General features: G+C 39.6%; 1 protein-coding gene across 3 annotated transcripts in view; it reads left to right on the top strand.

The window, feature by feature from the left end:
* The window catches only part of NR1H4 (nuclear receptor subfamily 1 group H member 4), a 43005-nt gene extending 17747 nt beyond the window's left edge, over nt 1–25258 (top strand). The window contains exons 3-9 of one of the 3 annotated variants that reach the window (XM_054183299.1): nt 5107–5259; nt 8872–9005; nt 9519–9617; nt 10716–10815; nt 12361–12507; nt 21796–21909; nt 23222–25258. In XM_054183299.1, coding sequence (XP_054039274.1) covers nt 5107–5259; nt 8872–9005; nt 9519–9617; nt 10716–10815; nt 12361–12507; nt 21796–21909; nt 23222–23460 — 986 coding nt within the window. In that variant the 3' untranslated portion in view covers nt 23461–25258. The remainder of the gene's footprint in view (nt 1–5106; nt 5260–8871; nt 9006–9518; nt 9618–10715; nt 10816–12360; nt 12508–21795; nt 21910–23221) is intronic. The other 2 variants (XM_054183282.1, XM_054183292.1) reach the window with 2 other exon arrangements.
* The last annotated feature ends 86 nt before the right edge of the window (nt 25259–25344 follow it).

The raw sequence follows: 25344 nt of genomic DNA, 5'->3' as shown, positions 1-25344 counted from the left end.
TCTACGGATAAAGGCTACAGCATGGACATTACTCAAGCATTAAATTATCTTAATGTGGATCTCACTGTCACTGAGTGGACTTTGAACTAATTTTGAGGTCTTGCTTTGTCTATTACAAATTCATTTCTGAGGGCACAACAGACCACACTGGTCAACTACTCTAAACGTGAATAGTCAAGGGTCATATAGTTTATCTCAATAATTCCAATAAATAAAAGATTAATTTCTTTCTGCTGTCCACGTGAATAGTCTCAAAGTCAAAAAATATGAATTAACTCATATGAATGCTGTCATCATAAACCAGATTAAACTCAGTTTTAATGTGAAGATTCCAAGTAATATTACATTTAATCTGTTAGTAAGCTATTCTGTTTACTAATTTCATTATTAAATGTCTTAGCAATTTTTCAAAGACTTACAATTACAAACTATGGAATTTGTAAAGAATGTTTCTATGAGAGAGGTTAAAACACCAGGTAAATACTCAGACTAAAACCCATGGTGAAAGGAAATATGCGTTCATCTCTCTACTGATTCAGTTTGAATCACTCTATGTAACCATAATTTTACTGCTTTATTGGGATAATTTATTTTATGTTTTTGCTCCGTTTCATGACTGCAACATCAATTACCAAGCGTAGTGTCCTTGATCAAACATAGTAAAAGTTGAATTATTTAAAGATAATTACATTCTGTTTCTACAATAAACTTTAGAGGTGATTAAAGTACCAGCTGATTCAGTAAAAAGATGTGCTGAGGATAGTAATTCTGTTTGATGACGTGAAGGGGATACCGTGTTTTCTAGACCTCTGATCATTCCTGTGTGTCTGTGGAATTTTTCACATGGGTATACGTTACCCTCAAGGCACGGTTACCAAAACTGGGCTCAGTACTTCAGTTGTGCTCTTATCAGCGCAGTAGGTGAACTACCTCACGTCTCACATCCAAGTATGAGATTAGTGCTTGTTTTTGGCAACAAGACTGCTAATTCATGCTAAACGGGTGTCCAAAATAATATGCAGATCTCTTTCTTCAGGACTAGTGTGCACCTTGCAGCACCCCTGCTCCATTGATGCCGTGGATATTCTTATTTAAAAGGGGAGACTTTGCACCTATTTTTATGGGATTCAATCCTCTGATAAATATGTTAATTTTTTAAAAAATTCTTTCTTGGGTAATGCGTTCAGCAACACCCTCCATTCTTTTTGTTTGTCTTTCTTGGGAAAAAGGAACAATAGTAAGATCTTAATTATCATCCCTCATGAGAATATTAATCTAAAGATATGGGCAGGATATATACTTCTATATATTTTTTTAATACACTACCATCCATTAACAAATTATTTCCTTAATATTTTACATATTATGCAAAAGCAGACTAAACAGAACATTTGCTCTCATACAATGTTTGCCTGTGGTACTATAAAAAAAAAAAAAAGGCTTCCTTGAGGTTTCTCTCACCTCTAATACATCAGTTTAGAAAATGCTGCCTTGACTAACAATAATAGCATCACAGTTGTGGTTCATAAAAAATGAGGCGGTTCAGGCATTGTTACAGTATAGGGAGCAATATACTGTGCTTTAAAGCCTGCTGCATAGAGGGCATTTCTGAGACAACCTTTGCAGACAGAAATCAAAGACTTTTTGGTATATCCTCGGCCTGTATGGTGATACTGGGTTTTAAGGGCCAAGAATGATCCGAGGGCTGGAGCACCTCTCCTGTGAGGACAGTCTGAGAGAGTTGGGGTTGTTCAGTCTGGAGAAGAGAAGGCTCTGGGGAGACCTTATAGCTGCCTTCCAGTACCTAAAGGGGACCTACTGTAAAGATGGCAACAAACGTTTTAGCAGGACCTGTTGCGACAGGACAAGGGCTGATGTTTTTAAACTGAAAGAAGGTAGATTTAGACTAAATATAAGGATGAAACTTTTTACAATAAGGATGGTGAAACACTGGAGCAGATTGCCCAGAGAGGTGGTAGATGCCCTGGAGATACTCAGGGTCAGGTTGGATGGGGCTCTGAGCAACCTGACCTAGTGGAAGGTGTCCCTGGCCCTGGCAGGGGGGTTGGACTAGGTATCTTTAAAGATCCCTTCTAATCCAAACTATTCTATGATTCTATGATTTTCAGATGTTACAGAACAAGTGTGACACAGTATCATGCTTGTTCAATAAAGCGACAGAATAAGTTCTGCTGAGAGAAAAGCTAGTTGTGAATTCCCTCTGCACAGGCTGGTGGCATGAGTTTTTGCAATCTTCAAACCACTCCTGATGTTTGATGTCTCTCGTGCCAGACTGTGAATACTTCTTGCAAAGAAGGGTCCTGCTTTCATCTTCTCCTCGCACTAACACCCGCCACGTGGGCACGGGGGGAGGGAACGCTGTAGCATGTCTTATAGCCTGATAGAGTGGAGCAGGTGCTCTGTTGGCAATTGCGAACTTCAAAAACTTTTAAATTAAAAAAGCTAAAGCGGCTGACCATCAGGGTGGCAAACGGAGATATTTACAAAGCTTTCATCTACACTTTTAACAGCTGCCCGCCATCAACTTTCATAATTTCCATAAGAAAAATCAGCACGAGTAACATTGGAGCAGCTCTAGCCATAATTAATCGTATTTATGACTAGCTAAGAGAACAAAGCAAATTCAACATTTCCAGGCAACGTAAGCTTTTTGTAATTTGGAAAGATCAGATAACAGTTAGACTGCCAGAAAAACCTTCAGCTTTTGGGGTTACCCCTTCATTAATTTAACAGATGTCATTTCTGTTTTACCTCTGAATTTTTGTAAAACTCTTCCTGGTATAGAAGTTCACACACAGAGTATTTCAGGCAGTTTAAGTTCATTTTGAATTATTAGTGAATAATATATATAGAAATTCCATTCATACTGAAAAGTTAATTTCAAAATTAATTATGAAGAAGTCTGTTCAAGAAGACAATGATTCAAGAGTCACTTCATGATAAAACTGAAGCAAGAGTAGGTTTAAAACTACTTTTTTGCCAAATAAATTATTTCACTTTTCATTTCACATCATTTCAGTTTTCCAAAACCTTTGTTTTCCAGAGAAAATATTTGACTGCTTGAATCTTTTTGGTTCCTAGCTTTTACATGCATATTTTTTCATTTTTCTTTCACATTCTTACCTACTTAAAAATATTCATTTACTAAAGCTCTTTTTCTTTGCTCCTCCAAACGCACACCTTGTGGGTAGGGTGAGTGATACAGTCATCAATCGGACTTGGAATGTCATAAATATTTGTGCAGAGCTTTTCAACATTTACTACTAATTAATATGTGTTGTAAGTTACAGGATTTAAATTTAACAAATAAAATTCATAAATGATGTAAAGCAGATGCAGTTGCCTTTAACTGACACTAAGAACTTACACCTTAAATCCAGCTCTTTTTCTCCCTTCCCCGACCAGCAAATGGTAATGTATTAAACACCATGTGAATGATGAATAAAAATAATGCCTGGGGCTGCTGGAGGTTCCAGGCAATCTGCATTTCAAAAGCGACTGATGCCAGTCAACTGTATTTATCTGAAAAGCAGCCAATAAAACAGACAGCATGGAGGAGATTTCAAGCAGGAATTAGAGAAGATTCAGAGAAATGCCGGATTTTTTGTGACCAGATAGTGGAATTTTTTTACTGGTAGCTACACGTTGGTGCTTGGAAGAGATGATGCAACTATAAAAACATGGGCCAAAGTTGGGAAATTGTCATCTGACAATGGCAAAATCATGACATCATCTGTTATCTTGCCTAGATTCAGCGGCAGAGTATCTTAGCTGAACGCACTCTGAAAACACACAGTCAAATCCTGCAATGGACAAAAATTCAGATCCACATCGGAATTTGCCCTGTGATTTGAGTATGGGAGACAGGTTCTTACCTGGTGCCTGTCTTAGTGCATCAAAGTGCCAGGCTGGAAAATGATGGTGGTTTTATTGTGCCAGCCACTGGTGATACAGAAGTAAAAGCTTTGTTAATAGCTTAGGTTAATGCAAATTTACACAGAGCTCTAGTTTGAAGTGCACTGTAAATCACTGACGTACCAGCAGAAATTCCCAGGAGCCTGTTTCAGAAACCTGCCCTCAGATGAGAAGAATTGATTTCCTCTGTAGTTGATCCTAAGTAGTTTCTGCCATACGAAGGGCAATGTAAAACGTTTGTGTTGGCACACTGAGTTGCACTAAAAATTCAGGAAATGTTCAAGTCGTCATTGGCAGCAAAGACTCTGTTATTTTGTAACAACTCTTTTATTCAATTACCTTTAATATCTTGAGCACTCCACATTTTGCCTACAGTGCCGCTCTTGGAGGTGTGAGCTAGGCAGCAGCGAAATAGGAGATTTGGACAGGCTGAAGAAAGGTCCTCTCAATTTCTTCGATCAGTTGCTGTTTGCAGTTACCACTGTGCAATTTTGGAGTGAATCCAGTGACAATACCAGGGGAACTGCCTGCGCAGGTGATATTCAGTAACTGCGCAACTCATCAGGTGGACAATATTTAGTGGATGAGGCTGGAGTATCTTTTAAACAGGGGAGGGGGCCTCATGTAGAACAGGCAATGTTGCTTCTTTATTAAACTTGGGGGTGGGCAAGCAGACCAGTATGTGGAGCTTCTTAGGTCCTGAGATCCCAGATCCCGGATCCCAGGAGCTGAGGGAACACTGATGAGTTAACTGAACTCTCTTTCTGTGCATCTTGTACCTCAAAAGACTTAACAGACTCATATTTTTTTTCGCTGGCTATTTGTATGGTATCAATCTACAACTCTATTGCTGGTGCTCAGCCTGCTCCTGGCAGGTTTCAGATGTGGGTCTGAATTTTCCCAACGTTCACAGTTCCAGGACCTCGCTTTGGGCTAATGTCTAATGTCTAGGTCTACATTTTATCATGTTGATTTATTAAATTATATGACTTTGACGCTGTTGTCAGTACAAATATCAAGAATATAGTCATCTAGGCACTAAAAGAAACTCATGGTACAGAAGAACATGCGTCATTCAGAAAACCCAATGGAGATGGAAGTGCTCTTCAACTTGATTACTTTGCTTCTTTGAGTGTTTTCTTTTACCTGTGTCACTGCTGTGTTGTGCAGGGTTCTTCAGAAGAAGCATCACAAAAAACGCAGTATACAAGTGTAAAAATGGAGGCAACTGCGAGATGGACATGTACATGAGGAGAAAATGCCAGGAGTGCCGTCTAAGGAAATGCAAGCAAATGGGCATGTTGGCTGAATGTATGTATACAGGTATTTGCATCATATAGTCAGAGTGCGCATCAAATACTGTATTTGTTTAATTATGTTGGTTTTAATAATGAAGCTATAAAGATGTCATCTGGCAGGTGGAAGGCTCACTAGAGATGATGCTGTGCCTGTGCATCAAATCCTGTTGAAAAAGACAAATGCACCTATAAGCAATGGGATTTAGTTTGTGGTCAGGGACACAAGGGTGTAAGAGCTGAGCAAACGGTGAAGGAAGGGCTGTCCTGCACTAGATGACAGCCATTAGTCTGCCTGAGCAGGAAGGAAAAGCCATCAGGGGAAGGGAGTCTACATGAGACTCCCCAGGAGCAAGAAGTTTGCAATGTTGTGGAAGCCAAAGCAGGAAAGTCCTGGCGCTTCCCTTTGCTACTCTTTCTGGGGCTCTCCCTGTCAAGTTCTTGTTTGCTAAGTCCAAATTTTGGCTTTCAAACAGTGCCATGGTCAAGAAAAGCAGAAGACTGGTGCTAGCAGGAAGTTTCTATGGACTTGCCAAGTGTATGTTCCCAGACCTCACCCAGCAATCAGGCAAAGCCTGCTAAGGGCTAGCCCTTTTTTATAGTCTGGTTAGCTCTTCACATGGTACTATAGATTTTCCTGCCTTGCATATAGGCACGTAGGTAGAACCGTCACCAGAAATGAAGCTGACGGACTCTAAAAATGTTTCATATTCAAGTGAATATTCTATTCAGACTGACAGCTTATAAACTTAATTGAGCTTCACATTGGGTAACTTAGAACAACAGGGATACCGGAGCACAACTTTAAACAACTTTAAAACTCCATTTTGAGTAAAATGTTGGCCAATCCATTATTTTTGCAAGCTTGTTCCTGAAAACAATCCGTAAACATCTGCTCTTCCATGAACAGGGCTACAATTTATTTTTCTTGATGGCTCCAATCATTTTAGCATACACGTATGTGTGAAACCAATTTAGGTTCATACAGGAAATTAATCTACTTGGAATTTTTAATATACTTCTGTCCCTCAATCTGATCAGAAGATGCTATATTAACTGTTGGTTTTGTGAGAAACAATAAGCTCCATCAATATTTGGAATGCATTGCCAGCATAATGTAATTAATCTTTCATTCTGCAAATTGAACAGGCTACAAAGATCCTGAGATATGACATATTCTACTGCAATACGTAAACATATGAGCAGACACCACCACGGCGATGACAGCGCTCAATGTGTCCCTAAGAGTCAGAGGAAAATGACTCCCCTGTGGTGCTGATCCCAGACCCATTGTTCCAAAATTTTGAAGGTTCAAAATAGCCTAAGTGTTTCAGTACAACAAAAAACCCAACCCATCACTGAAAAAAGAATAGGTCAGCGTAAGTAATACTGACTGGGCCCACATGAAATTTTTAAACTGGCCTATCATTTTCACAAGCTGGCATATGTGAAATAAAAGCCAGCGAGTGCCGCTGCCATCCGACCCTCTCTCTGCAATGGAAACACTGGCTATCTTGTGTTGCTCATGACTTAACCATAAGCATGCTCTGATGCACTGCAATGAGGATGTTTGGCAAGCTAGTATTTAATGGCTTTTAAGTAGGAGTGTGCTATATAATTGCTTTTACTTCAAGGCAATCCAGGACAGTAAAACACGAAGCTTCTAGTAGTATAGAGCATTTATTTGGAAAAAAAAAAAAAAGACTAGGAAATAAAAGGTTACCTTGAACTTTGTTTCAGTTACTCATTCTGTAGGATTGTAATTGCAAGCTCTGTGGATTCTTTTTTCCCTCTGAACAAGGAGGTAAATTCTTATAAATATTTATGGCACGGCTACTCAACAATCCTACTCCTGCCCTTTATACACAAACTACAGACAGATCAAAATTACTAACCATCAATTTTAGTCACTTGCTGTCATTTTGATATAAACTGCAAGTTTCTTGGGTGAAATGTCTGCCTAGGGAAGACCCAGGTTCTGCCACCCTTGCTGGAAGGTAATACCCATTTAATACCCATTGAAACCTTGCTATTTCTGAGGGAAAAAGTAAAGTCCTGTCTCTTACATAGTTTCCCAGATAACTTAAATAATGGAGCCAGAATAAGATGTCAAGGTACTACTCAATAGCAGGGAGCATGAGAAAAATCTGTCTTATTGCTTAAGGCAAACGTAAACCAAATTTTCCCTTGGAAGGTAGTAGACCAGATCCTAAGCTGGTAGAAAACAGCACAAGCCCATTAACACCACTAAAGGATGCACTGAATAATTCAGAAAAAGAAATCTATGATGCTGTGCGGCAGCACAAATTACATGGCTCGATACCAATTATTATCTCCACCATTCCTATTCCCCCCCTTTCAAGGTATTATTTGCAGGTCTTATTTTAATCATGTAAATTTCCTCTTCTCTCAGCGGTTCAGGTAGGTTATTTTATATAGTGCTTAAACAGGAAATTAAAAACATTCACAACGAAATTCACTGGTTTCATGGTATCTTCCTCCACCATCATATACTCACTGAATGAGCCTCTTTTCCAGCTCTGCATTTTCAGAGGTGAAGAATGGGAAGGATACTTGAAAGGAGCTCAAAAAAAAAAAAAAAAAGAAAGAAAGAAAGAAAGAAAGTCCTGTGCTGATAGGTTTATTTTTAGATGAATACTTAGCTGTTTACTTTTTCATTTGTGCTTTCTGGCTGTCTTCCACAGGTTGTGTAGGGTATCTATTGTCCCTTTCTTTTGTTAGCACAAGCAAATTGCTAGTTTTTATGACATCCACACAAGGATGCTCCCTGGTCTAAAGTACTGAAATCTAGTTGAGACCAAAAAAGATCCACAAATGCAAAAATCCTTTTATTCGGGCGAGTGACATTGTATAGTAAAACCAGGGCCTTATTCAGTCCTCTAATACAATGAAATTCAAAATAGCAAGACCAACTGGATAACATTTTAAATAAATACATTTTAAAGGTACATTTGCCAGCCTGAGTTACTTCTGAGCCTACACTTTCAGCTGTTGGTCTATCTGTATAGTGATGCTGTGATGGATAAAGCCCTGGAATCGTCTCTTCTGAGTGGGCTTTCTGTGTGAAGATTCTGCGCTGCAGCCATAATATCGCTTAAAGATTACGGAAAACATCCAATGCCCTTTGTGTAAAAACAGCTGCACCTCAATTACTGTTTTTGGATTGTATGAGGAGCACACTTTTGATGACAGTCTTCCAGTTGTTCCCCTTTACTGTGCCATGGTTCAGGTGTTGGAGCATATGAAAGGCTTCTCTTTTGGATGAAACTAAACCAAAGGCACACTCCAGCACACTCCCATCGCTAATGGGTTTTTTTTGTCTGTAAAACCAGATTAGAGCTGGTTCAAAGCAAGATCCCTGACATGTGTGGATGCTGGGTCACCAGAACCAACTGTTTTGCTCTGGGGACAGGCTCCTGCTGAGCTAGACTACTCATTATTGTGTGCTTAGTATCTCTCATTAGACTCATATACAAAGATAATGACACATTGAGGAAATAATCTGCATAGGTAAAGGGGTTTGTTAGTGTGAAGGGCATTAATGGGCATGTTTATGTACCTGTTCAGTGCCTGAGGCATATATAAATCCAACTGCTATCTGTTGTATTATGTGTTCAAGGTCTGTTAACAGAAATACAATGCAAGTCAAAAAGGCTACGCAAAAATGTGAAACAGCCCCCAGATCAGACAGTCAATGAAGATAACGAAGGCCATGACATGAAACAAGTGACATCTACAACTAAAATATATAGGGTAAGAAAATTCTTGTAACAGTTCGTACAATAGTGGCGATGTTTGAGGTAAATGCAGCTAGTACAGTGAATATAGAGTACTTGCAAACTCTCTGGAGCTGTCTGTATGAATTAGAACTCCATCTCCCACCAAGTCAAGGAAATACCTCATGTATAGAAGTAGTTCTGATAATTTTACTCAAAACTCAGTAAAGCATTTATGAAATACATAAAGTATTTTTTCTGTGATACACGTCAGGCATGTATCACATATGGTGAGGTGTGATATTAAAGTGTGAGCATACCTAGTTATTTGCTAACCATTTCCTTATTTCTAATAATAAATCACACAAACTCATGCAGTTTGGAAGCATTATACACCTCTCTTCTGTACATTTCTACAGAAATCTTAGTGACAAGCAAACCTCTTGTCTCCGAGCGTGAGAAATAGATGTATAGCTTTTGCCTAAAGCAAGAGATGCTAGATCATTTCTACGACTGCATTTCATGACGGGCTTTTTTTTTGCCAGTATAGGAGAAAGTAGAATTTACCCCAGAACAGCAGAACCTTCTTGACTACATCATGGATTCATACAGTAAACAACAAATACCACAGGAGGTGTCAAAAAAACTAGTAAGTATGTTGAAGAACTAATTTTTGAGATGCAGATAATGAAGATGAGGATTACAAGCAGAAAATATTTGTGCTCAGTATAAGTAGGCGTTGTAAGTAGCAGAGCTATGGATAAAATGGATTAACTATGGATAAAGGCTTACAGTTAAGACATGCTGCAAGGGGGGCAGGATCTCTCCCATTCAGTCAACAGCTCAAAGCAAGCTCAAATGCTAAGAAAAATCTTTCAACTCTCGGAATACACTTTTATGCTCAAATCTAACACTTGCTGATTGGAGCTTTGGTTTTTTGCATTGTCAGTATAGGCAGTGATTTGAGTTCGACTTGCAGCCAAGCTTCCTTTCTATAAAGACACCAGCCTGGAAGCTTGAAAATAGTTCATTTTTTTGAACCCAAATTCCCAACATTTTCCAGGTTTGGATTTTTGTTTAATCCCCTCTTCTTTCCTTTCCCTCTCTACCTTCTAGAAATTTCATTTTCCCTTTAAGAAATCACAGTTTCCATGGTAGGATGGGAAAAGGTTGGGAAACAGGGAGAAGGGGAAAAAAAGGCTTTAAAAGAGATACGTTTTTTTTACAAAATTGTCATGTTCAAACTTAAAAAAAAACCAAACAAAACCAAAATGACTGTAGAAAATTATTTCCTAAATCATCAACTTTGAAAACTAAAGGGAAGACACTTACAGGGGGAGAGTTGAATAATCCATAACTAACTTGTGTAACTTATTTCCATGGGAGGTTGAGGAGGTGAAAACCAAAATATATTAAAAAAAATAAATAGACAAATTCATGGCTAACAAGGCTTTTGGTTAAATATTATGGTACACATAGAACTTCTAGCTCAGGAAGTGTCTAAATCATTGATTGCTAGACGTGACACTGGAAGTGAAACAGGTATTCCAGAGGAAAGGACACTGCCTACTTCTTTTTCTTCTTATGTTGCCTTCCAAAATACCTGTTTTTGGCAACCATTGGAGACAAACTGCAGTATTAGATGGACCTCTTGCCTGATCCAGTCTAATAATTCTCGTATTTTACATTCTTAAATGTGCAGAGACAATGAATATTAACAGATTTTGTTTGGTTTGATTTTCAACAGTTACACGAGGAATTCAGTGCTGAAGGAAATTTTCTGATTTTAACAGAAATGGCTACCAGTCATGTGCAGGTTCTTGTGGAATTCACAAAAAAACTACCAGGTATATCCAGTGTGTGGGGACAAATTTTGTTATTGCAAAGTTTACCTGCCTTTCAGTTGCCCTTTGGTGATTGTTGTGTGTATTTTGAAGACTATATAAAAATGCCTCCTCCTCTGACACATACGCATTCTTCACGCACTGCCTAAGAAAAGGAGCTTTGTGCTCAGAGGAATAATATGTTGAATAATTCAAGCTCTGCCACTCTGAGATGTGGCACTCTTTACCTACTGACAAACAAAATGCTTACAGAAGGGGTCATATCTCCAGAGAGATTTTATTTTCATATATCACTGCAATGCCAAATAGTCTGCCTCTAAATTACCACTAACGCTTGCCAGACTCTGCTTCGCTCGCTTTGCAGCCTCTAAGTCATGAAATCCACTGAATTGTGAGTCCTAAACAAGAACTTCCCCTAGTTGGTGCCGCCAATATTTACAGTTGTTGCCTGGTGTGTTATGGACAGCCACTGAAAAACGGAGTTTATCAATCATTAGTATTTTTTTAACTCCCAAGTTGATGTTACCTCAAGAGTGAACACTGGGCATGGTACAGATTCCTTGTAATTAAGGAAGGTGTGCTGTAAGGTTTAGCTGCATGAAAACATTATTTTCCTGGCACTCCCATCATATTGACCCTTCCTCTGTGTGTTACGGGCTTGCTTCAAAGCCTAGCACTGCAGTCGTAACTATATTTTTTTATGCTAACCAGGATACTGGCTTGCAGCAAATGAAGAAGGGAAGAGCTTTGTAACTGAATAATCTACAATTTTCAGTGTTGACTTAGAGTACATCTGGCAGGATTTATCACCTTTTTGTTTAATTCACGACTTTATCTTTTTCTGTGCTTCCTCACAGAACCAGGGGGTGGGTATAAGGTGGGTACCTGGAATGGTATGAGGTACCCACTCTCCATGAGGAGAGTTTCCCATGATCTTCAGCTCCCCGTTCCTCTTTGGAGGAGCAGCTGTGTGTTCACACAAGTTACCAAATTTCTTCTGATTTCTTCAGTGGATTTTAGAGTCTTTCCCCTCCAAAAAGAGAAATGCATATTTAAAGCACAGCAGGAAGCTTCTATGTAAAATAGTGTATTAGTCCAAAGGCAAGATGAAATATTTAAAATTAAATGCTTCAAATGTTGATTTTGCCATCAGAGCATGGAAAGAGCTGAAAGAAGCATGGCCGTGGGAGAATCATATAGAGACTTCTGATGGAAACATGGCAGAAGATGTTAGGGAGCAGCACCAGGCTAGACAAAATCCCCACTATTGGTAATACTACACCACTAGCATTATGATTTTGCTTATCATGTTCCTCTTAAAGTACCATGAACAATGAAACACAGATCTAATTCTCATAAACGTCGGTGAGGTCCAAATCTGTGTCATTTTCTGGAATCTGCGTTTCAATTTCCGCAGCGCTTGGCAACCCTACTGACATCAACATCAAGGTTATGCAGATGTGTAGCACCTCACATGCAAGAACTTCAGGACAGGAAGCAGCGGGGACTTTTCTGTTGCTGTCTTACTTATCTCTAACATCTCCCCAGGCTTCCAAACCCTTGATCATGAAGATCAGATTGCTTTGCTGAAGGGCTCAGCAGTAGAAGCCATGTTCCTGCGTTCAGCTGAGATCTTCAGTAGGAAACTTCCTACAGGACATACCGTCCTTTTAGAAGAAAGAATTCGCAATAGTGGTAAGTATCTTGTTTAACAAGGGAAAAACAAACACCACTTCTGTGTCAGTATTTTGCCCTTGGAAAGCTGGTAAAATTGTTTATTAGCACTGAAACAGGTTTATCTGTATGTTGTTCTTTATATTAACCAGAACAACTCTAACTCAGCCTTGAGTTGAAAGGTCATAAGGTAAAGGTTTATTTATAAATACGTTGCAAGTATTATGAATAACGCCACATCAGATAAACCCAGTGCAAGTCTCCAATGATAAGCATGAAAGAACGATGAAGAAAAAATACCACCATTTCAAATTGTTCACATAAAATATCAATATTTATGCTTTCAAAGGCAACCATTATAAGACGGAAAGAAAAAAAGATTTTAAGATGTTACTGGAGATGACTAAAAGGAACCACCTATTCTTAGGGTCAGTTTGGTAAAATTGAATCACAAGATGCATAGAAGAATTATAAACATGGCATGTTCTCAGTATGTTTTCTGCTTCTTAAGGTCCATCAAAGGCTCAATGGCTGTGATAAATTCTACTGGTTCTAGACATAAATCTTAATAATTATGAAAAGCCAAACAGGGCTGGATATTGTTTGTTCCTCAAAGCAGGCAAAGTCATGTTTTGCATTGTTACGTATTCTTTGTGCTCCGCTGATGCAATACTGAATGTTTTGCTTTTTTCTGTATTGACCAGAAAGCTTTATCCAACCCTCAGCTACCTATCATGCAAAATTCAAATGTGAAACCAATTTTGAATTCGAGAGTCTGTCTATAGATTCTGGCTCCTGGCCTTTCTTTTTAATGGTCAGAAGAAGAGATAGGAGAATGTTTAACCTCAATACTAGTCGTAGAAATGGGCTTGAACTCAGTTCTGGAACTCTTAAAATCAGTTATGTGTTACTGATATATGCAAAAATTAGGCCAACACTTATATATTTGAAACCCTGAAAAGGAGTTAGGAAACTTCAGAATAACTGACTTGCTGAAGGTATGTATTTAGTTTGACTTACCACATTCATTTCTAGATTTGTATTTTGTAGTTTTTTATATTTCTTTCATTTTGATTTATGATAAGAGGCTATTGTTTGATGGTCTGGAAATGGTGACTTTCAGAGTGATATGAATGGCTTGTGGTCAAAGTTCTGCAGGCAGAGAAGTACGCGAAGAAGGCCAGAGATAATTTCTGGAAACTGTAATGAGTTGTCATGGATCCAAATGTCTTCATTAAGAGATTTTCTATTTGATTATAACCTAAATCTTTCATAAAAATAGGTCTTTGAGAAATGAATCCGTATGAATACATGATTACTGAAAAGCTTCTCTAATCTGTAAAGTATCAACCTTTGCATTCAAGGTGTCAACTGATCATAAAAAATAGAAGCAGGAAATACTTTGATCCAGGACATTACATAAGCCATTATGTCATTCCAAGAAATTTTCCTTACTCATAATTTTAAAATAGCCTGTTAATTCTCTGTAGCTATTGAGTCCAGATGAGATGCAACATTATTTTTTGCAAGTTTGTACTAGACTTAAAGATGGCATTTCATATCATAACATGATTAGCTGGAATATGACATCATATCCTACAGTAATATTATTTACCTGTCATGAAGCAGAATAAAAAAATAGCATCTTGCGTAGAAGAAAATTTCAAGACAAGTAACGATTTCAAATGTGGCATTGTTTATCCCAAAGGAAGATTTTGTGTAATACTTTTTTTCTGTGGGGAAAAAACCTTCCAAGGTAAATTGAAAATGAGTTCTGGGTCGGAAGAAAACCTGGACTGAATAGTTTCCAAGAAATTAAACACAGTAACTTTTTTAGTGTGTATATATACACATATATATCTTATTGCTCTTGGAAAAGGCTCTCTAAAACATCTTCCCTCAAGGTCCCCAGGATCTCAAGTTGGGGACGTAAAAGGAAATACTGCTGCTAGAATTTCTCCCTCCCTATATTGCAGGAGGATAATATATTACCCAGCTTACTTGAGGCTGGCTGCATTCTTTCCTCCCATTTATAGCCAGAATACGGGACAAAATACCCTTTTTCTTTTTTTATTTCTCCACCCTGTGCAAATTCAAGCCTACTTAAACACTTTTTCCTTGGCTGCGCTTAATGGGGCTGTGACAATAAATGACAAAAGCAGCTTGTAAATCTTTGCATTTGTTAAGTGAAGAAGTGCTGCTACCGATGGTATTTAACTGTAAGTGCTACTGCACAGAGCCAGAAGTCACTCAAAAATTCTAGAGTCTCTCGTTTTGGACTGATGTTGCTGCATGCTAGAGCGTATCTGTCAACGTGGCAATGTCCCTTGCACGAAAAGGCTGAAATGTGTTTTTTATTTGGCCCTCTGCCTGTGTTTTCAGCACTGGTAGCTGCCTGTCAGTTAGTGGCATCACTTCCTTTGCACCAAAAATGCAAGCACGTTAGTTTATAAGAGGAAGGATTTTTACTAGGCAGGTTTGGTGCTCTCATGCTTCCCAAGGGTATTTCTCAGTCTTCACTGAATTTTCATAGAAATCCTGTCTGTCGTCACACAGGCTACCAGAGTTTTTTTGTTTTACTTCAGGAGCTGCATTGGCACAATTTTTCTGCACGTTTTGTCTTAGTTTATGATAAATTCCAGAATTACGCATTTAGGCAAATTGAATAATTGTTGGAAAATATCTACTAGTGAAACATCTTCTTTCTGTCGTTTAAATCGTGGTCATTATCAGTTGTCCTGAGTTTAAACAAAATGAAAGAAAGGCATCCTAATTCTTCTGTTATCGTTGCTTACGCATACAGCTTTCATGTATATTAAATATGCATTTCACACCCCTGCATGTTATAGGACCCAACACCAGGGCTCTAGTCTAATAGCCTGTACTAAATATCGTATTAGGATAGACATTTTAGCAGCCTCTTCCAGCCTTAACCAGTAAGGACACATGGTACTAAAACCTGCAGCTAGCCATTATCGTGTTATAGATTGGTCCAAGAGATAAAATAGCCAGAAGAGATTAAACCCAAGTCAAATAACATATTACACATAAATTTGTAAATACGGACTTTTTTTTTCTTTTTTTTGCATACACCTCACTGAAAAACAAAACTAAATGCAGCAAGATGAAACACTCTGCAAAGACTAATAGAGAGCAGTAGAGCAAATGCAGTGATAGCTGAGTGAGAGTTTAGAAATTAAATTTATAGGTAATTAATGAAGAAGAAGCATCAGGATTATTCATGACTCCTATTGAGGTCCTAAACACTGTCAGGCCATCAGCCATAAATTATTGCTGTTAGTCAGAACTTCTGTCCACATATTTTTAGGTGCAGACAATTGTCTGAATGTCACATTGCCAAGCCTTGATGTCTGTATCCATAAAATCAGGGGTGGGCATCCTGCATAAAAGTCACAAGCTGTCCAGACTCCTGTCATCTGCCACCATGTCCACTTGGAAGCTGCTCTCATCCATTAATATTTATGCCTTCCCCAGTCTGATTGTATGGAACGGATTTTTTTTTTTTTCTTACTGACAAAAAAGCCAGAGATCTGGTGGTGATGACCTTTGAGCATTGGCAGCCTTCGTTTTTATTCTCATGCTGATGAGGTGTATTTTTATTTCTTAGCTTGAGCATATTGCTCAAGTCCTGGTACATCTCAGTGACTGCCTTTGTTTGTGCCCTTATGGTCTTTCTTCATAAGGTGTTATAGAAATTCTTTCATTAGCTGCTCCTGAGTCTGAAATCCTCTCCTACTCACTCTAATATGGAGACTTAATGAGAAATAGAGACATTTTATTTAATGTTAATGAGCGCTTGTGCCACTTACTCATCTTAGTTGATGTTTCACTATGCATACACCAAGTTGTGACCGATTGATTCGTTCTGTGAAAGGCTGGCAGCCTACTAATTTAATGCTTAGTTTCTTTCTCTTATTTTGAAAGCAAACTCTCCCCATTATCTAGCAGTACAGTATTTTTAAAACCCGTGCTGAAATACTGAATGTTTTCTCGGTGAGCATTTATAGCTTGTTTTCCCAAGGACACCTCCTTTTAGTGGTGTTGAAGAGCCACAGATTTTTATTTTATGATTTTATTCTACAAAGCAGTTCTACTAATTTCAGTATCGGGGAATAAGATACTATCTGATACGGACACAAACAGAAGAATCTGGACCTGAATTTTTGGTTGGCAGCAGGACACCTGACATCATTGTGAAATATACTGTTGTCCTCCTGGATGGGTTACAGGTGCTGAAGTACAGGGAGATCCAAGGAAAAAAAGAAATAGCCACTATTTCAAAGCATTGGCAAGAGGCCACTTTTTGCCCTTGAATGTGGGATACAAAGTTCCCATTGATTTGGACAAGATACTCCTGCAACCAAGGGCAAAATTTGGCACTGGAACAATGGATACCTAATCATTTCCGCTACCTTTGGCTTTTATTATTTGATTATTAGTACTGAGTGGCGGTAGCGCTTCAAAACCCCATTGTGCTGGGGTTTGCGCAGGGAAACAAAATGAAATGGTCTTCATTTCTGAGTCCAAATAACCTAACCTAAGAGAAAGCAACCTGTTCAGTATCTAGCACCTTGTTTCTAAACATACCTGCAAATTGTAGGTGTCTAACCCTCCGAATGGTCAGATGCATCCACACAGGAGGCACTTACCATTCTATGACTCGACCTCAAAGTGGCACACTGCCCAAAATATTTAGAAATTAGGACCACTTTAAATTACAGAGTATAGGAAAGAGCTTTTCTGTTCATATGCAGTAGTGCACAATCCACCACACTGAGTTAGGCAGTGCCATGTTCCTGAATGTCAAATAAAATCGATAAAAGCGTTTAAGTCGTATCTACAGAGTTAATTTATACCCCTGAAAACAAGAACAGATGTCAGAGGACCCAACCCCTTTTCTTCTGCACAAGTGTGCTTCTCCAGGCCAAAAACTTATTTAAATAGACTGAACGTATGAAGCCTAGCTCAAGGCAGCGCAGATGCTGCTGCTGTGTGCCAGACCGCACTTCCCCCCTGCCTGCAGGCACTCAGGCCACTGCCAAAGGATGGTGTGTGGCAATGTCATTTGCATCCTCCTTGCAGGTTTGGTTTGTTTGTTGTTTTGTGGTGCTGTTTGGTTGTTTGGGTTTTTTTTTTTTTTTTGACTAAGGTTTCTTTGCTTGCAATGGTGGCTTCATAGTGGTCCTATTGATTGCTTTTGAGATGATGGGTTTTTGCTATCCTGATTATGAGTTCTCCTTGGCACATGCTAACCTCTCATTTAAGTTGGCCGTTTAACTTCTACAAGGTGATGATAGAGGAGAGAGTCACATGAACATGCTCTGGTGTGTCTTCTCTCTACTGGCTAGATTTTGCCCTTTTTGGCTCTCAGCATCAACACGATGAATTTAGTCAGTGTTTAAAGGGCCACTGATGCATTTGAACAGGTTAGGAGGCAGAGCTCATAAGCAGCGTGGAAAGCAATTCTGGTAGATGAAACACTGTGAAAGATAAGATGTAATTTTGCGAGTAATTAATATATTTATTTTCATAAAACAGCTGCTAATATACCCTTGGTTTAATATCCACGGCCACCTTCATGTTTATCAAGAAAAAAAGATCTCTTTATCCATATTAATCACACAGTGCTAGTTACTGTTAATTAGTACTTACTCTCAAGATTTCCTCTTGCAATAGATTAATCTATTCAGTTTTAATCAACAGCCAAAATCGAAGAGAGAATACTGGTCTCAAAAAGCTGGCAATATGACTCAATATCACAGTAAAAAACATCTATTCCAATCATGTTGACCACATAATTGTTTATGGCCTGAAATGGCAAACCTTACAAAAGCAACAGTCCTTTTACCTTCAGAGAGAAATCATAGGAACAAAACCCTAAAAAAGGCAAGGTCTAAACCAATGCTGTGTCTTAAGCTACAGATAAGAGTGAAATTGTGCAGGAAGTAAGGGATGCTGAACGAATAATGCCCAGGGGTTTAAATCTGCTCCAGTCTAACGCCGCAAGTCTGTACTCAGTAAAGGTAGTGTGTCCCATTGACTGCCGCGGGGTTTACAGCCCGTCATGCATTAACGTAGCGAAATCAATCAAATGAATTGCAGGATCTTCCGCAGGTGACAGAGTCGGGCTGGTGGTTAGGTAGGAATCTGTGTAATTCAGAATGCTGCATAATGCAAGATGAAGGAGGGGCATGTTCTTAGTGCTGTAACGGTGCATGAAACAAAGATTTTTAAACCTTTTTGAAAAAAAGTTAAGGAGGAGGCAGCAGTAACACTGCCCAGGAAGCTCTGCCTATCTGACACAGTACACTGCAGGGCTCTTGTCTGGTCTAAATAAAGAGGGTTTGACAGAGCAAACTTTTCTGTTCTCACTGATGCCAGGTATATAACTTTATCTATTTGATTTTTTTCACTTTTGGAGTATGATTTGTAACAATGGCATTTGAAAAGTCATATAATTCACTTCTCTAGCTTTTTCACTCACGAGTACCAAATTGCCTTTAATTCTTTTTCTGATAACCTGAATTGAAGTGACAACATCTTGTACAGTAGATAAGAAAAAAAAAAAGGAAAGAACTATAAACATCTGTTTCCTGCTTTTTTTCTTTCTGGTGGAGCTTATTAAATTCAAACTGAAGCGTTTTCAATCACATTAGAAAACAGCCCCCTCTTGTGATGGAACAGCAGTTTGTGCATACAGGATGATGACATAAGGGAAACTCCAGCACAGATGGGGTGAGGGCAAAATTAGTAACCAAGAAAAACTTCCATTATTCTCGTCTCAAAATTGCTCATTTTGCATGGTTTCATTCATAATTCTCTTGTGATGTATATCTATTTAAAGATTTCAAAGTTCTGTTCTCTTTAGTAAAAGCAGTAAATCAGTGGCGTAGCTGTAACATCCCTTTTTACTCCCTTTCACCTCTTCCGTTTTGCCTTTTTTTTGTCTGTTTGGAGTACAGTAGTGCAGAGCAGCTCTCTGCCGTAATTTGATTTGCTTCCACATCTGTGCTCCTTTTTTGCTTTAGTTTCTTAATGTTGGATTATAAGCTTTCTGGGGCAAGGATTGTTTTACTGCATGCTTATACGGCGCCTGGACCAGTGAGGACCTGAATTAGTCATCCCACACCCTGTTCACCAGCACCATTTTCATGCCACTTCTGCTATATTGACAGCAGGACCTGAGGAGCTTTGTGGTCAGCAAAACAATTCATTCATCCAGTTGAAAACTAACCTGACCCAAAAAAGAAAGAGGAAAAAAAATAAATCATCAAATGATGAATATGAGAAACAAATGGTGGGAGTCTTAGTCACAGCCCACTTCCTCCCATTTCCTGTCTGCTGCCGAGGCGATTGTGCCCAGTGGCGCGATACCTTGCACGGAGACTTCTAAAAATATCCAGTTTGCCTTGGACTTTTCTCATGTCTTTGCTGAGCTATTCACTTCCACGAAAGGAATTAATTTGCTCTGCTTTAGGGCTCAGCTAGACTTATTTTTTCTCCCGTCTCTAGATTCACGTGAACTTTAGGACTTTGGCGTGTCATATGTATGTGTTCTTTACTTATGTTGTATTGTAAGGAACTTTGGCATTTAAAACTGCCCAGTAGAGAGACAGGCGGTTCCCCAAAAGTTAGCAATAAGTAGTGTTCAAAATTTTAAATAGTTAACGCTGATGACTAATGACATAAACCTCACAGATCATTAGATGCTATGACTAGTGTTTGCTCTGTAGAGGCTCCAGCTGTGTTACTAACTGCCACAGGATGAGCTGACCCACATCATATATATCTGCTGAATTCACTTAGACTCTTCTTAATAGTGTTGAACTTGTTACAAAAACAAGATTTGTGGCTTGTAATCTGAAGTGAACATAGGTTGCTCATGTCATATGCTTAAACAAGTCATCCAGCCACAAAATAAACCGCACCCTGCAAGACCATACTTTCACTGTTGGGACACGTAACTATTCCACTGACTGAAGTAAGTTCTCACTGTCACAGCAAAATGTGACTTGTTCGTAGTTAAGTCAAGTGACTTCATGTTTCCTTTCTTTGAGTTCCATCTGATGACTTTCATTTTGAATTTCCCCTACTGGAGGCACTCCAAACCTTACCAGTCCCGCATTTCAGCTTCATGATGTATACAACACTCAAAATCACATTATTTCATGCAGTTTCCACACCAAGTTATAAAGTCTTCTCCCAGAACAGCTCAAAATTAAGAGTAAAATGACAAGAAATCCTATGGCCCTCGTCTGTGGGAACAGAAGAGGTTTCCACCATTTCAGCCAAGGAAGACCAAAAAGCTTCTTGCTGCAGAACCATTGCTTCAGATTTCTACAACTCGTCCATGCCACCACTTCAGAGTTGCAAGCAGCCGTTGTCAACAGTCTGGTGGCTGCTCTGAGTGACTCACACACCAGTTTAAAAAAAAAATAAAAATATATTTTTGTCACAGGACCTACTTCTCTTTTACACCAAAAAGCAGAATGAAGTATATCTGTAATTTAAGGCTAAGTAAGAACATTGTGACCTGATGACAAATTCAGTAAGAGGAAGCCCAGCCGGGGTGCCCCAGTTCGGTAATCCCAAAGGGTTTCACTGATGGCAAGAGAATCGCATGATCCCACCCTTAAACTGGGCTGGATTTTAATTATTTATGGCTCCGTACTTTATAATACCCCAGTTTATGATGGAAGGCAGTAGTAGTTGCAAGAAAGTTGATCTTGGACTACAGGTAATCCTAGACCTAGCTAAAGTTTCAGGCTACATAAAAGGAGCAATTAAGACTCTTTATGGAGACAACTGAAGCAACTGCCCAAGGCAGTTCGTTGTAGAGTAGAGCTGGGCTAGAATTAAACCATATGCCCTGAGAGGTTTCCATATAACTAATGGAAAGATAGGGAACATGGGGACTGTTTCGCAGACTGTGCATACTGGAAACAGAAGGCAGCTAGAATATCAGCAGACAGCGAGAAAAACATGTATGAGACTTGTCCTGAAGAGCTAGACAGACAAACCTGTAGAGGAAAAGGACTTGCTTGAAAGAAAGACTTTGAAACCATGTGAAAAAAAATTCCCAGAGCTTGCCTGTTTCTACTCTCACCTGGAAAACAAGGATGTGCTTGTACTTTTGTAACTAATTGTCTTGCATCAGGCCTGATTTGTGTAGTAAATCTGTCCCACCTAGACAGTCAAGGCTTCAAATACCAAATAATTTATCTGTGGCAAGAAAACAGATTATTCCAGTAATTAAAAAATATTATAACTTTTTTTTTTCTCTCACAGGTATCTCAGATGAATTCATAACTCCCATGTTTAATTTTTATAAAAGCATTGGAGAGCTGAAGATGACACAGGAAGAATACGCGCTGCTCACAGCCATAGTTATCCTGTCTCCAGGTAACTTCTAATCCAGAATCAAATGTTAGTGGATTTGAAAAGAAAGCATGAGGAGCGTGACGTGAGATTTGTAAAAACTTACATTCTACATAGAGTAAGTGAGCATACATGCTTATTCAGTATATTCAGTTGTTAAACCAAAAAACAAGCGCACAAATCCAAACTCCAAATGTCCTGCTACACCATCTGGGTTTGCATACAAGGAAGAAAAGTGCCTAAATACCCTGCTTAAAAAAAAAAAATAGTTACTGGTATCTCTCCACTGCTTAGCAGGACAGGCTTCTTTCTTCAGAAAATCCCAGATGTGGTTACATGCACATCACTACAGATCATTGCGGACTGTCACGTTTTTTAGAGGGAAACTGGGAAACCCTATAAATTAGAATAGAGAACGGCAATGAAGGTCTTCAGCCTTTATTGAACAAACACCAGCAGGGAAGAGCAGATGGACAGTAGCAAGTTGCCCTCTTGACTATGAAGTGTTGGAAACTGACCTTTTGGATGTATCGCCACAGTAGCGTCTCAGCCCCGATGACACCTGATTACAGCCCTTTGCTGTAAAAACTAATTCTTTGACAACACAGAACTAACTAGCTCTGCCCACAACATATGGAGATGTCTCCGGACAGAAGACAGACACTGAGGTTTCCCAATCAGGTTTCATGGAAGATGGGAAGGTGAAGCAATTCCACCGCTCTTTGTCTCAGTGTGGCTTAGGAAATCTTTTTACGCCAAAAATTTCAGTGACAAAAAAAACCCCCATCCTTCTCTTTTCCTCCTTCTCCAAATACCCAAACACATACTTCTATATGAACAAAATAAAAAGACAAGTATTTTCTAACAAAGAAATTTCATCTGAGGATGAAGATGTTCGATTTCTCCCCAGTGACCTGCTTGTACACTCTTCTCTACCGGCCAAATTCCCAACTTGTACTACACCTCCAAGAACTTATGCTGTGCTGCTCAGTTGTTGCAACACATCACAGGATGTATTCGGGTGCAGAACTGCGCTGGGAGATGATGATACACCCCCAGGGAAACATTTCCAAGTTAAAACTCTTCAGTTTTTGAAAAAGATGAAAGTTTTCCTTAGCTAGAAGTGGGAAGCTTACATGAAAACCCCAAAGCAAAAAGACAACGTTAAGTATTTTTATTCCCTCTTCATTTGAAAATAAATATTCTTGGTGGGTGTGAACATCAGTGCCCAGTGTAAATATTAGAATATTTTATATTCTTTTATCAGTGCAAATATTTACATTGTATCAGAGCATATATTTGCTAATTACTTCTTTTCTCTTAAAACCATAACCAGATCGACAATACATAAAGGACAGAGAGTCCGTGGAAAGGCTTCAAGAACCCCTGCTGGATATTCTACAAAAATTCTGCAAACTTCACCACCCAGATAACCCTCAACATTTTGCGTGTCTTCTGGGCCGTCTCACAGAATTACGGACATTTAACCACCATCACGCAGAGATGCTGATGTCATGGAGAGTGAATGATCACAAATTCACACCTCTTCTCTGTGAGATCTGGGATGTGCAGTGATGGGTACTTTTTATTTTATTTTAGGAGAAATATCTTTTTAAAGGACCACGTAGCATTTATTTTAATAGAAAAATATCCCACAGTACATTCAATTTTCTTTACTACATTTTTATAGAAACATGCCATGGATTCATAAAAGTAATTTTGTTCACTATACACAGAATATTGTATAGCTATCAGATTGTCACACGTGAGTATAACTTTCTCTGTATTTATATTCTCTGATCAGAAAGAGCCCACCAGCTCCTCAGAGGAACCCCGTTAATTCCTGCTGCAATTATGCTGATTGCAGTTATGGTTCCTCTTGACAAATGGGGAAACGCAGGTTTCCATTCATATTTTTTCATTGCAGTGTTTTTGTGCTTGGCCTCCATTAAAGAATGTATTTCAGATATTTACGGTAATAAACCAGCTGCAATGGTTAACGCCACCGTCATTTGCTGATCAACTGCGAAATGTGTTCACGTAAGATGTGCAAGATGCTATTTCTTCAGAAGATGAAAAATTATGTAATGGAGAAAAGCCACACCCACGCACACACACACAAAACCCCCTTCTCATGACATAAACATGTAGCTTCATTTGCATTACTGTTTCAAAGTAAAGATAATACAGTATCTAGACTTTGTGAAAATGCATCACAGGTTATTTTGCTTTATGGCTTTTGATTCTTGGTGCTTAGTGGGTCTGAAAATTACATCCCCGGTAGAGGTAAGTGTGTTTGAACGCTGTGCGAGGCGGTGCAGGCTCCCTGAGGGGTAACAGGGGCTGTTCCCTTGTGCCTGGGTCTGCTCCCAGCAACAGGAAACCGGGTGGCTGGGACACCCACGTGCCGACCATGCTGTCCTCCAGACAACGTCCCTGCACTGATGGCAGTGCGGGAAAGGAGCTGGGTGCAGAAACGGCTCTGTGCCCTGCTGCGGAAAGGCCTCTTCAGGTGTCAGCTCCTCTGTGGGCAGGCGTGCACACACGTTACGGTTTTAAGAACACACAATTCTTGTTTAGACAATTATTCTCTCACCCCATGACCCCTCCCCACCCGGGAAGGGGAATCAGGGAAAACAAGGAAACCCGAGGGTTGAAATGGAAACAGATTTAATAGACTAAGACTAGATAATGAACATTAATAATACTAAAGAACCAATATTGATCCCGATACCAATATAAAATACACAAGGATTATACTCAGCCCATTCTATCAGCAGGGAGCTGTGGACAGCAAGTGCCCGACACTGCGAGTGCTACGGCTTTGGCTTCGGGGGGAAGGGAAGGGCTCAGGGGTCCGGCACTGGGGCAAGGAGTTCTCAGGATTGCAGCCATCATAGGAAGAGAGAAAACTCCTCTGCAAACTTTGTAATTTATATTGAATGTGATGATCATGGTATGAAACAATCAAGTCGGCCAGCTTGGGTCAAGTGCCCGGGCCTTGCTCCTCCTCACCCCTGCACCTGTCAAAGCTCAAAAACACTGAGACCTTGAATCCTACACAGCCTAGCTGGCTACAACGTAAATATTTTCACGAATTCAGATACTAGAGCCTTCTAAAAGTGCATTTTTCCCAAGCATTAGAAGAGACCTTACTGAAAAGTAACATTGCCGAAAGAGAAATTAATCCTGTGTTGCCCAAACCCGGACAAACCCGCACCCCGCTCCCACCGCCGATGACCGAATTCCCGACCACGGCCCCGGGGAAGCAGAACTGCTGCCCCCAGGCAGCTGGTGACACAAGCAGGTGGGGACGTCGAGGCCCCTGCTTTCCTGACAGCCCCAACCGCCCGGCCATCTGCCGCGGCCCCCGAGCCAGCAGCGGCTGGGGGGCTGAGGCCTGACCCGCCCCCCGTGGGGGAGACCCGGCTGCCAGCGGGACCACCACCCCCTCCCCGC

This window comes from Rissa tridactyla, chromosome 1 (genome assembly GCF_028500815.1).
Source record: "Rissa tridactyla isolate bRisTri1 chromosome 1, bRisTri1.patW.cur.20221130, whole genome shotgun sequence".
NCBI lineage: Eukaryota > Metazoa > Chordata > Aves > Charadriiformes > Laridae > Rissa > Rissa tridactyla.
Note: the sequence above shows the minus strand (reverse complement) of the source record. Positions and strands in the feature narration are given on the sequence as shown.